Consider the following 13012-nt stretch of genomic DNA (forward strand, 5'->3'; position numbering starts at 1 on the left):
GGCCGCTCAGCAAGGAAGAAGCCACTGCTCCAAAACCGCCATAAAAAAGCCAGACTACAGTTTGCAACTGCACATGGAGACAAAAATCGTACTTTTTGGAGAAATGTCCTCTGGTCTAATGAAACAAAAATAGAACTGTTTGGCCATAAAGACCAGCGTTATGTTTGGAGGAAAACGGGGGAGGCTTAAAAGCCGAAGAACACCATCCCAACCATGAAGCGCGGGGGTGGCAGCATCATGTTTTGGGGGTGCTTTGCTGCAGGAGGGACTGGTGCACTATAAAAAAATAGATGGCATCATGAGGAGGAAAAATTATGTGGATATATTGAAGCAACATCTCAAGACATCAGTGAGGAAGTTAAAGCTTGGTCGCAAATGGGTCTTCCAAATGGACAATGGCCCCAAGCATACTTCCAAAGTTGTGGCAAAATGGCTTAAGGACAACAAAGTCAAGGTATTGGAGTGGCCATCACAAAGCCCTGACCTCAATCCTATAGACAATTTGTGGGCAGAACTGAAAAGGCGTGTGCAAGCAAGGAGGCCTACAAACCTGACTCAGTTACACCAGCACTGTCAGGAGGAATGGGCCAAAATTCACCCAACTTATTGTGGGAAGCTTGTGGAAGGCTACATGAAATGTTTGACCCAAGTTAAACAATTTAAAGGCAATGCTACCAAATACTAATTGAGTGTATGTAAACTTCTGACCCACTGGGAATGTGATGAAAGAAATAAAAGCTGAAATAAATCATTCTCTACTATTATTCTGACATTTCACATTCTTAAAATAAAGTGGTGATCCTAACTGACCTAAGACAGGGTATTTTTACTGGCATTAAATGTCAGGAATTGTGAAAAACTGAGTTTAAATGTATTTGGTTAAGGTGTATGTAAACTTCTGACTTCAACTGTAGGTCTTTCCTTGCAGCAATGGACTACACGACTGGACAATAATCAAGATTTGACAAAACTAGAGCCTGCAGAACTTGCTTTTTGGAGTGTGGTGTCAAGAAAACAGACCATCTCTTTATTACGGACAGACCTCTCCCCATCTTTATGTTTTGACCATGACAGTTTACAATCTAAGGTAACGCGAAGATATTTGGTCTCATCAACTTGTTCAACAGCCACACAATTCATTACCAGATTCAGCTGAGGTCTAGAACATAGGGAATGTGATCAAGAAAAACTCTGGCCTTATGTGTGTACCGCAAAGTCAGATAAACAGTTGCATTGACTGGGCCATGTTTAGGCACAAGAAGGATAGAAACCTAGTAAAACGGGGACGTACTATTTGACCTTGTCTGACTGGAAGTACTTTTGGATTTCCCCTTGCTACGTTTTTCCAACGTACAGTGAGGGGAAAAAAGTATTTGATCCCCTGCTGATTTTGTACGTTTGCCCACTGACAAAGAAATGATCAGTCTATAATTTTAATGGTAGGTTTATTTGAACAGTGAGAGACAGAATAACAACAAAAAAATCCAGAAAAACGCATGTCAAAAATGTTATAAATTGATTTGCATTTTAATGAGGGAAATAAGTATTTGACCCCTCTGCAAAACATGACTTAGTACTTGGTGGCAAAACCCTTGTTGGCAATCACAGAGGTCAGACGTTTCTTGTAGTTGGCCACCAGGTTTGCACACATCTCAGGAGGGATTTTGTCACACTCCTCTTTGCAGATCTTCTCCAAGTCATTAAGGTTTCGAGGCTGACGTTTGGCAACTCAAACCTTCAGCTCCATCAAATCAAATGTATTTATATAGCCCTTCTTACATCAGCTGATATCTCAAAGTGCTGTACAGAAACCCAGCCTAAAACCCCAAACAGCAAGCAATACAGGTGTAGAAGCACGGTGGCTAGGAAAAACTCCCTAGAAAGGCCAAAACCTTGGAAGAAACCTATAGAGGAACCAGGCTATGAGGTGTGGCCAGTCCTCTTCTGGCTGTGCCGGGTGGAGATTATAACAGCACATGGCCAAGATGTTCAAATGTTCATAAATGACCAGCATGGTCAAATAATAATAATCATAGTAGTTGTCGAGGGTGCAACAAGTCAGTAACACAAGAGTAAGTGTCAGTTGGCTTTTTCATAGCCGATCTTTGAGAGTATCTCTACCGCTCCTGCTGTCTCTAGAGAGTTGAAAACAGCAGGTCTGGGACAGGTAGGACGTCCAGTGAACAGGTCAGGGTTCCAGCAGATCTGGGACAGCAGGTCTGGGACAGGTAGCACGTCCGGTGAACAGGTCAGGGTTCCATAGCTGCAGGCAGAACAGTTGGAACTGGAGCAGCAGCACGGCCAGGTGAACTGGGGACAGCAAGGAGTCATCAAGCCAGGTAGTCCTGAGGCATGGTCCTAGGGCTCAGGTCCTCCCAGAGAGAGAGAGAGAGAGAGAGAGAATTAGAGAGAGCATATTTCAATTCACACAGGACACCGGAAAAGACAAGAGAAATACTCCAGATGTGACAGACTGACCCTAGCCCCCCGACACAAACTACTGCAGCATAAATACTGGAGGCTGAGACAGGAGGGGTCAGGAGACACTGTGGTCCCATCTGATGAAACCCCCGGACAGGGCCAAACAGGTAGGATATAACCCCACCCACTTTGCCAAAGCACAGCCCCCACACCACTGGAGGGATATCTCCAACCACCAACATACCATCCCGGGACAAGGCCGAGTATAGCCCACAAAGATCTCCGCCACGGCACAACCCAAGGGGGGGGGCCAACCCAGACAGGATGACCACGTCAGTGACTCAACCCACTCAAGTGACGCACCCCTCCCAGGGACGGCATGGAAGAACACCAGTAAGCCAGTGACTCAGCCCCTGTAATAGGGGTAGAGGCAGAGAATCCCAGTGGAAAGAGGGCAAACCGGCCAGGCAGAGACAGCAAGGGCGGTTCGTTGCTCCAGCCTTTCTGTTCACCTTCACACCCCTGGGCCAGACTACACTTAATCATAGGACCTACTGAAGAGATGTGTCTTCAGTAAAGACTTAAAGGTTGAGACTGAGTCTGCGTCTCTCACATGGGTAGGCAGACTATTCCATAAAAATTGAGCTCTATAGGAGAAAGCCCTGCCTCCAGCTGTTTGCTTAGAAATTCTAGGAACAATTAGGAGGCCCGCGTCTTGTGACCGTAGCGTACGTGTAGGTATGTACGGCAGGACCAAATTGGAAAGATAGGTAGGAGCAAGCCCATGTAATGCTTTGTAGGTTAGCAGTAAAACCTTGAAATCAGCCCTTGCCTTAACAGGAATCCAGTGTAGGGAGGCTAGCACTGGAGTAATATGATCAAATTTTTTGGTTCTAGTCAGGATTCTAGGAGCCATATTAAGCACTAACTGAAGTTTATTTAGTGCTTTATCCGGGTAGCCGGAAAGTTGAGCATTGCAGTAGTCCAACCTAGAAGTAACAAAGCGTCATTTTTGGACAGAAATGTTCTGATTTTTGCAATGTTACGTAGATGGAAAAAAGCTGTCCTTGAAACAGTCTTGATATGTTCTTCAAAAGAGAGATCAGGGTCCAGAGTAACGCCGAGGTCCTTCACAGTTTTATTTGAGACGACTGTACAACCATCCAGATTAATTGTCAGATTCAACAGAAGATCTCTTTGTTTCTTGGGACCTCGAACAAGCATCTCTGTTTTGTCTGAGTTTAAAAGTAGAAAGTTTGCAGCCATCCACTTCCTTATGTCTGAAACACAGGCTTCTAGCGAGGGCAATTTTGGGGCTTCACCATGTTTCATTGAAATGTACAGCTGTGTGTCATCCGCATAGCAGTGAAATTTAACATGTTTTCGAATGACATCCCCAAGAGGTAAAATATACAGTGAAAACAATAGCGGTCCTAAAACGGAACCTTGAGGAACACCGAAATGTACAGTTGATTTTTCAGAGGACAAACCATTCACAGAGACAAACTGATATCTTTCCGACAGATAAGATCTAAACCAGGCCAGAACTTGTCCATGTAGACCAATTTGGGTTTCCAATCTCTCCAAAAGAATGTGGTGATCGATGGTATCAAAAGCAGCACTAAGATCTAGAAGCACGTGGACAGATGCAGAGCCTCGGTCTGATGTCATTAAAAGGTCATTTACCACCTTCACAAGTGCAGTCTCAGTTTGACGGTGTGGATGGTGTTCTTGGGGTCATAGGCAGCATTCCTCCTCCTCCAAACACGGCGAGTTGAGTTGATGCCAAAGAGCTCCATTTTGGTCTCATCTGACCACAACACTTTCACCCAGTTGTCCTCTGAATCATTCAGATGTTCATTGGCAAACTTCAGATGGGCATGTATATGTGCTTTCTTGAGCAGGGGACCTTGCGAGCGCTGCAGGATTTCAGTCCTTCACGGCATAGTGTGTTACCAATTGTTTTCTTGGTGACTATGGTCCCAGCTGCCTTGAGATCATTGACAAGATCCTCCCGTGTCGTTCTGGGCTGATTCCTCACCGTTCTCATGATCATTGCAACTCCACAAGGTGAGATCTTGCATGGAGCCCCAGGCCGAGGGAGATTGACAGTTCTTTTGTTTCTTCCATTTGCGAATAATCGCATCAAATGTTGTCACCTTCTCACCAAGCTGCTTGGCGATGGTCTTGTAGCCCATTCCAGCCTTGTGTAGGTCTACAATCTTGTCCCTGACATCCTTGGAGAGCTCTTTGGTCTTGGCCATGGTGGAGAGTTTGGAATCTGATTGATTGATTGCTTCTGTGGACAGGTGTCTTTTATACAAGTAACAAACTGAGATTAGGAGCACTCATTTAGTGTGCTCCTAATCTCAGCTCGTTACCTGTATAAAAGACACCTGGGAGCCAGAAATCTTCTGATTGAGAGGGGGTCAAATACTTATTTCCCTCAATAAAATGCAAATCAATTTATAACGTTTTTGACATGCCATTAAAATTATAGACTGATCATTTCTTTGTCAGTGGACAAACGTACAAAATCAGCAGGGGATCAAATACTTTTTTCCCTCACTGTATGCCCTATTGAACACATTGTTGTGATTACCCAAACACCTGCAGAGCCTGTTGTCCAGAGATGAGGGATGTAGAGGGATGTAATATGAGTGCTGAGAGAGAGTGAAACTGACCACGTACCCTTTGTGTGTCCACAGGAGGAGTGCTTCCTCAACCTAGAGGCGCCCATCGCTAGAGTCTGCGGCTACGACACTCCCTTTCCCCACATCTTCGAACCCTTCTACATCCCAGACAAGTGGAAATGCTTTGATGCTATCAAGAAGTTGATCAGCTACTGATCTCCAACTACTGATCCCCAGGTGAGTACCACGTTGGAAGTTGATGTCTGTCCTCTGGGGTTTGTAGTTTTTAACTGTGCAGCTTTTTGAACCCACCCCCCCCCCCCCGCCAAAAATAAATCCGATCAAAAATCAAGATCATATGTTCGCCTCCAACCACTTTTTAACATGGATTGATAAAGAACAATGAAGATTATATCAGAAGCCTTATCAGGTATGCATTCAGGAGTCGCAATGTTCTAGAACGTTGCCAATAGAAATGTATTTTGTAGAGCTGACATGATTCCATATTTGACATGACTGAGGAACACGCCTGTTCTGCATTTTGTATTTCTATCTGAAATATGAAACATTACACCCCACTGAACGCAATCCTGATCTCTGTGCTCCTTGCAATTGTCCTCAAACATCGCACTATGGCTGACTGACAACCCATTTAGATTTAATGATTATGGTTCATGTCTCCGATTTAACTTGTGTAGCTCCATGCTGTTATTTTATAGTTTGTGTATAGCAAATGATTATCTTTACTTGTGGCAGAATTTATGAGTAATTCACTTTGAAATGGAGAGCGCTGTTGTCATTCGCCTCGATCGGCTGTGTTTAATCTTTTTTTAATTGCCTGTGTCGTTTTGAGCACCATGTTGTAAAAACGAGCCTGGAAAGAAGTCAATAAAGGGATGGTAAATTGAATTCTACAGGAGTCAACCCCCGCTTTTCTTTCACTCTCTCTCCCTCTGCTATGTCAAGTAAGATATCTGGACTGACGTACTGAACCTTTCTCTTCTCATTATTCTTCCCAGAGCCACCTCTCGGAGGACCTAGACTCCGAGCTCTCTCTCGCCATTGTTCTCACCAATGGACATCATGCAGAAAAATACACTTTGCCGGCCATCCAATCAGGAAGCAGCATCCAGACGGAGCTCTTCGCCCTCCCTGTGCAAGCACAGACTGTTACTTCTGGTTTAGTGAACGTTTTCTGTAAATGGGGAATAGGTGTCCTCTTGGTCGTCTCTCGTACGTTTTCTAGCTTCCATGGTAAATCAGATCCACACAGACAGTTTCACAAACACTAGTGTGAGTACCAGTAAGTGTTATTCTATAGGAACTCTGACTGTTAGAATAGTTGAATGTGTGTCTGCCTCAGTCTTCCCCGTTTAATTTTACTCTTTGAATGACTCTTTGCCTTTCTAATCTTAGTTTTGTTTGACATCAAGTTGACTGTACTAAAAATAATGGACCTGTGGATTTTTATGAAAATAAAGTAATTGACCTTCGGCCTCATTATATTTGACAGTTCTTTTAAAGGGGCAATCTGAAGTAACTACATCCATTTTTTTTTTTACTTAGAAATTAATGATATGTACCCATTTGATTCTTGAAGAATATATCATATAAATGTCTCATGAGTTCAACTGTCATAACCCATCAACACCCACAGTATAAGCTTATTTTACTCCAATGTTTGTAAACACAGTCAATGTAAACAAACACTGTATAGACTCAACATGGTTACTACAATTTTTATATAATGGATGGTCAGTCCATCTGGGTTGTGCTCATTAGGGCAAAGTCCAAATAGTCCCTCCCTGTTTCAATCCACGTTCTTACACTTGGTGCCTAATGAACACGACCCTGATAAATGATAGGAAACATGAGTGCGGCGGATTGAACACAGAAAAGGATGACGGAATCAGGTCCCGGGACAAAGTGTGTGTCACCACATGTTCTCTCCAATGCCTTCAAGTACCCTATAAATCACCCTCTCTGATGTCCCAACCCTCCAGCCAGATGCACACATGAAAAGAGACCTTAAAAAGACTCCTAGGGCGCGTAGACAGCCTGATCCACTTTAATCAACATACCACAGCTCAGACCCTGAGACTAGAGATGAGCTTTAATGGGGCTTCAAGGAGGCCTATGTGATTTTGAAGGTGGATCAGTCTCACAGATAGAGCTAGGCATCGTTATTACGGCATCTAAACTCAGCAAAAAAGAAATGTCCCTTTTTCAGGACCCTGTCTTTCAAAGATAATTCGTAAAATCCAAATAACTTCACAGATCTTCATTGTAAAGGGTTTAAACACTGTTTCCCATGCTTGTTCAATGAACCATAAGCAATTAATGAACATGCACCTGTGGAACGGTCGTTAAGACACTAACAGCTTGCAGATGGTAGGCAATTAAGGTCACCGTTATGAAAACTTAGGATACTAAAGAGGCCTTTCTTCTGACTATGAAAAACACCAAAAGAAAGATGCCCAGGGTCCCTGCTCATCTGCGTGAACGTGCCATAGGCATGCTGCAAGGAGGCATGAGGACTGCAGATGTGGCCAGGGCAACAGGGAGACAGGACGGACAGCTGATCATCCTCGCAATGGCAGACCACGTATAACAACACCTGGGGTAACAGGATCGGTACATCTGAACATCACACCTGCGGGACAGGTACAAGACTGCCCGAGTTACTGGGAACGCCCAATCCCTCCATCAGTGCTCAGACTGTCCGCAATAGGCTGAGAGGCTGGACTGAGGGCTTGTAGGCCTGTTGTAAGGCAGGTCCTCACCAGACATCACCGGCAGTAACGTCGCCTATGGGCACAAACCCACCGTCGCTGGACCAGACAGGACTGGCAAAAAGTGCTCTTCACTGATGAGTCCTGGTTTTGTCTCACCAGGGGTGATGGTCGGATTCGCGTTTATCGTTGAAGGATTGAGCGTTACACCGAGCCTGTACTCTGGAGCGGGATCGATTTGGAGGTGGAGGGTCCGTCATGGTCTGGGGTGGAGTCACAGCATCATCGGACTGAGCTTGTTGTCATTGCAGGGAAGACATCCTCCTCCCTCGTGGTACCCTTCCTGCAGGCTCATCCTGACATGACCCTCCGGCATGACAATGCCACCAGCCATACTGCTCGTTCTGTGCGTGACTTCCTGCAAGACAGGAATGTCAGTGTTCTGCCATTACCAGCGAAGAACCCGGATCTCAATCCCATTGACCACGTCTGGGACCTGTTGGATCGGAGGGTGAGGGCTAGGGCCATTCCCCCCAGAAATGTCCGGGAACTTGCAGGTGCCTTGGTAGAAGAGTGGGGTAACATCTCACAGCAAGAACTGGCAAATCTGGTGCAGTCCATGAGGAGGAGATGCACTGCAGTACATAATGCAGCTGGTGGCCACACCAGATACTAACTGTTACTTTAATTTTGACCCCCCCCCCCCTTTGTTCAGGGACACATTCCATTTCTGTTAGTCACATGTCTGTGGAACTTGTTCAGTTTGTCTCAGTTGTTGAATCTTATGTTCATACAAATATTTACACGTTAAGTTTGCTGAAAATGAACGCAGTTGACAGTGAGAGGGTGTTTAGATGAAATATTACCGAATCCCATAACTTTTAGGTGTTCCTACAAAGTACCCTGAGAATCTGTAACTGCAAACATAGGTGTTCAGAGTCACTCACACACACACACACACACACACAGAGACTAGTGTACAGTTAACTCCCATGCAGTCCGAGTATTCAGCCTTTCTATCTATTTTCCCTTATTAGGGTGCATGTTGCAACAGCACCTCACCTTGCAGCATATTTCACTTTGGGCCTCCAGTGCTCATTTGTCTCACCCACAGAGTAATACGATCTGAAAGAGCTCAGGCCTCATTCATGAAACTACACTGAACAAAAATATTAATGGAACATGTAAAGTGTTAATGACATGTATCATGATCTGAATTAAAATATCCCAGAAATGTTCCATATGCACCAAAAGCTTATTTCTCTCAAATTTAGTGCAGAAATTTGTTTACATTCCTGTTTGTGTTCATTTCTCCTTTGCCAAGATAATCCATCCACCTGACCAAGAAGCTGATTAAACAGCATGATCATACACAGGTGCACCTTGTGCTGGGGACAATATAAGGCCACTCTCGGGCACAAGCTACCGAAAACTAACACAATTGCATTTTATCAATGTCAATGCCATTCATCTGATGCCATCACCACCTGGTTCAGCATGATCATGCACGGCCCCATATTGCAAAGATCTGTACGCAATTCCTGGTAGCTGAAAATGTCCCAGTTCTTCCATGGCCTGCATACTCACCAGACATGTCACCCATTGAGCACGTTTGGGATGCTCTGGATCGACGTGTACAACAGCATGTTCCAGCCATTGAAGAAGAATGGGACAACATTCCACAGGCCACAATCAACAGCCTGATCAACTCCATGCAAAGGAGATGTTGCGCTGCATGAAACAAATGGTGGTCACACCAGATACTGACTAGTTTTCTGATCTACACCCCTACTTGTTTTTAGGTATCTGTGACCAACAGACGCATACCTGTATTCCCAGTCATGGGAATAGCCATAGATTAGACCCTAAGGAATTTATTTCAATTGACTGATTTCCTTATATGAACCCAGTAAAATCTTTGAAATTGCTGCTTGTTGCATTTATATTTTTCGTTCAGCATAATAAAATGCATAGATTGTATCTTAAATTGTGCGTACCCAATAAAGTCCATGCCACAAACTGATTCATAAATCCATGAACATGACATGAAAATGTGTGATTTATAATATGTACATACACAATGTTTTTGTATTTTTACTATTATTTTTACACTTAGGTTTAAATTGTTTCAAGTATTCAGTAAAAAATTGCAATTTAGATTGCAGTAGATACTATGTTTACAAATTACATCTTAGTTGAGAAGCAATGAAAGTGTATTAGAGGTCAGTGTGTCACTGTCTGATAGATGTTCACTAGGCTCAGGGCCAGAGTTATGGGCAGGCCTTGGGAGGCCCACTCTACCGTATCTCCTTGCCCATCCAAATAAAATATTTTAATATTGATTTGACCAAGATGTGCACTAACAAAGACGCATCAATCTCAGATAAAGTATCTGAGTGAAGGAAACAGTGCCCCTCTGTCTCAGTATGTGTAGCTAATGTAGCTGATGCTTTCTGGACAACATCAGATTACTTGGGCTACATATAGTATAGTAAGGCAGAGGGGCGCTGTCTCGTTCACTCGGATGATTTCTCCAGTGAAATTAATTTCAGCGAATTGAAAGAAAGTTGGCAGGAGCACAGTGCACTGTTCGGATGCTGGAATTATTTTTGGACAAACGTGCGAAGGTAACCTACTTTTTGAAGTGATTTGTTTGACAGTGAGATGAAAACATCATGACTGGTTGTGTTCATGCCACTTTAAAAGGTCAAATATTTGTACAGTTAAATTACAGGTCTTTACTATAAAACCCATTTAAAAAATGGAGGAGGTCCCGTGAAAGAAAACGAGCCCTATGGAAATCAAATGCCCGTCCAACTGATTCGTTCTGGCCGGCCCTGGAAAAGTTCGGAATTAATGTTTCTGTGTGTAGTTTGAAGGAACTTTTCTTCTAGCGATTGCGCAATTACTGGAATTCTATGGGAACAGCTAGCTTGATAACTGTTCCTGTAGAATTCCAGTCCTTGTGTTAAAGCCAGTTAGTATTGGCTTGCGAAATTACCTTTAACTTCCTTCATACTGGATAAAGATACAGTACGTAAAAATGGTATCCATGAAGTAGATATATGGCCTCATTGCCAAAATCCCGAACTATCCCTTTGACCCCAATAACAGGGCCAGCTTCCCCCTACACGTAAAGTATGAGCCTTTGGAAAGATTAGGGATAGAATGTGTGAAGCATCCTGAGATGATGTAAGATTTACGTTTTCGGGTGAAGAAATTTGTGTGTTTGTTAGGATTAATCATCTCAAACACTTTGCAACGATGAAACCTCTACACACGGTGACTAAGTGCATGAAGGAGTGGCCTGCTGTGGCCACGGCCAAATATACTGTACGTGGCCTCATCCTGAGGATTAATTTGCTCTCTAAGTGTAAAACTCAAACCATCGGCACGCTTTGGAGGAGAAAGGTGAATCGTACATCAAAGCAGCACTAACAAGCACTTAGCGTACAGTAATTCTTTCCTCATGGCCAGCACCATATGAGATCAAATGAAGCGGACGGAGCTGGATCTGCCTTGTTCGTATGATGCCCTGGACAGCTGGGCTTAGGAGATCTGGACACCGGGGAAGTGTCTCGTGGGCCTAATCAGAAACACAACGTGTTGGACTTTGTTCTGAAAGGACTGCGACTGCTAGTCAATATGCACTTTTGGCTTTTTCTGTGTTTTTTCGAATGTAGGCCACACATTGGAGTGACATGTTTTTGAGAGCAAATGTTTTCAATGTGTTGCTTTTCTTTGCCTGCTGTGATGTCCCATTGTTTTTTTTTTTTCAAACAAAAGCAGGTCGAACATTAGTTGAAGGACATTAGTTGAGGTATTACAGTGCCTAGGACTTATTCTAAGCAAGGCTTTGCCGAGAGCAATATATTTATTCTCTGTTGGCGATGTCTCTCACAATCACTTCAATGTAAGATGGATGGATGCCTTGACCTCTTCCGCAACCATTCAACACCACCTATCATAAAGTTATTGCGGTTCACATCAACAGGAAGCTGCGACTTTGGCTTTCAAAGGCGACCAAATAAATGGAGAAAGTAACGAACGTTGAACCATTGAGACAATGCCACTAATCACCCAGCCTCTACCAACCTCATGGTCGCTTCGCCGAGAATTCTCAGCACTCCCCGACTGCGAAACCCCTGAGAAATGTTTAAGATAAAATAACGTCTGTCATTTTGGTTAGGGCAAAAGCCAGGCTTGTAACCGCGGTGGTGAGGTGGCCACACCCTAGGGCGTGGCAGGCAGCAGAGATGACCTCTGGTTGGGAGGGTATAATAGCATCTATGCACTGACACTGTGTCATTAGGCACTATATTTACATGAAACACGAAACCACCCGGTGGAGGGCTGGTCACCGTTCAGTGTATCCCTCCACTGCAAGGGGGAAAGGATCCACTATGGTCCCTTTTCAACTCTAACTTGTGTTTACTGAGGGGGGAAACATCAAGCTTTTCATGTACAATGTCATATGACCTCTGTGTCATTGAAAATAAAAATATTGCTTATGACAAAATCCGGTGAAATTTTAACTGTCACATAAATCCTCCCTGCCTTCACCACCCCTATTCAAAGTCAAAGGACCACTGTAATATTGTATTATTACAGTGTTATTAGTCACATAATAAACACTTCAAAGTTTTGGTGAGTGTTTCAAATACATAGAAAGTTGAATTGACTAAGAAAGTCAATAAAATAGTGCATTTATTTCCGTATGTGATGCAACAGATTCTAATGAAAAAAGCACTGAAACCATGCTATCTATGGCCTCGTGAGTCATGAGGTCTGTCTTGCACCACAACTTTCATCCTCAAGAAACATGTTCACGTCTTTACACTTGATATATTCCCTCCTGTGTATTATTTATAATTAACTAGAAGCCAATTTGTCACAATTGTGACTGGTTCATAATAAATGTTGCAGAGCTAGATACTCTAGCTCAATATTGAAAGTATTCTCAAGATACAATGTGATGATCACATGTCATGTACCATTGGCATCGTTTTGATGTTGATTGATTCCCCATTTCTCGGCCTTAGTAAGATGCCTCCGTGACTGGGGGCAGGTAGCCTAGCAGTTTAACTGAAAGGTTGATGTTTCGAATCCCTGAGCCAGTTAGGTGTAAAAATCTGCCGTTCTGCCATTGAGCAAGGCACTTATCCCCCAACATCAACTGCTCCCCGGGTGCCGATGACGTCGATTAACGCACCTCTCTGATTCAGA

The 13012-nt window shown here is 43.7% G+C and overlaps 1 protein-coding gene across 1 annotated transcript in view; it reads left to right on the top strand.

Annotated features, from left to right (window-relative positions):
* LOC100194712 (2-oxoisovalerate dehydrogenase subunit beta, mitochondrial) overlaps positions 1-6557 on the top strand; it is a 93710-nt gene extending 87153 nt beyond the window's left edge. The window contains exons 10-11 of the mRNA XM_014168458.3: positions 5130-5291; positions 6074-6557. Of these exons, the coding sequence (XP_014023933.1) occupies positions 5130-5270 (141 nt within the window). The 3' untranslated portion in view covers positions 5271-5291; positions 6074-6557. The remainder of the gene's footprint in view (positions 1-5129; positions 5292-6073) is intronic.
* Positions 6558-13012: the final 6455 nt, after the last annotated feature.

Source organism: Salmo salar, chromosome 02 (genome assembly GCF_965601325.2).
Source record: "Salmo salar chromosome 02, fSalSal1, whole genome shotgun sequence".
Classification (NCBI taxonomy): Eukaryota; Metazoa; Chordata; class Actinopteri; order Salmoniformes; family Salmonidae; genus Salmo; species Salmo salar.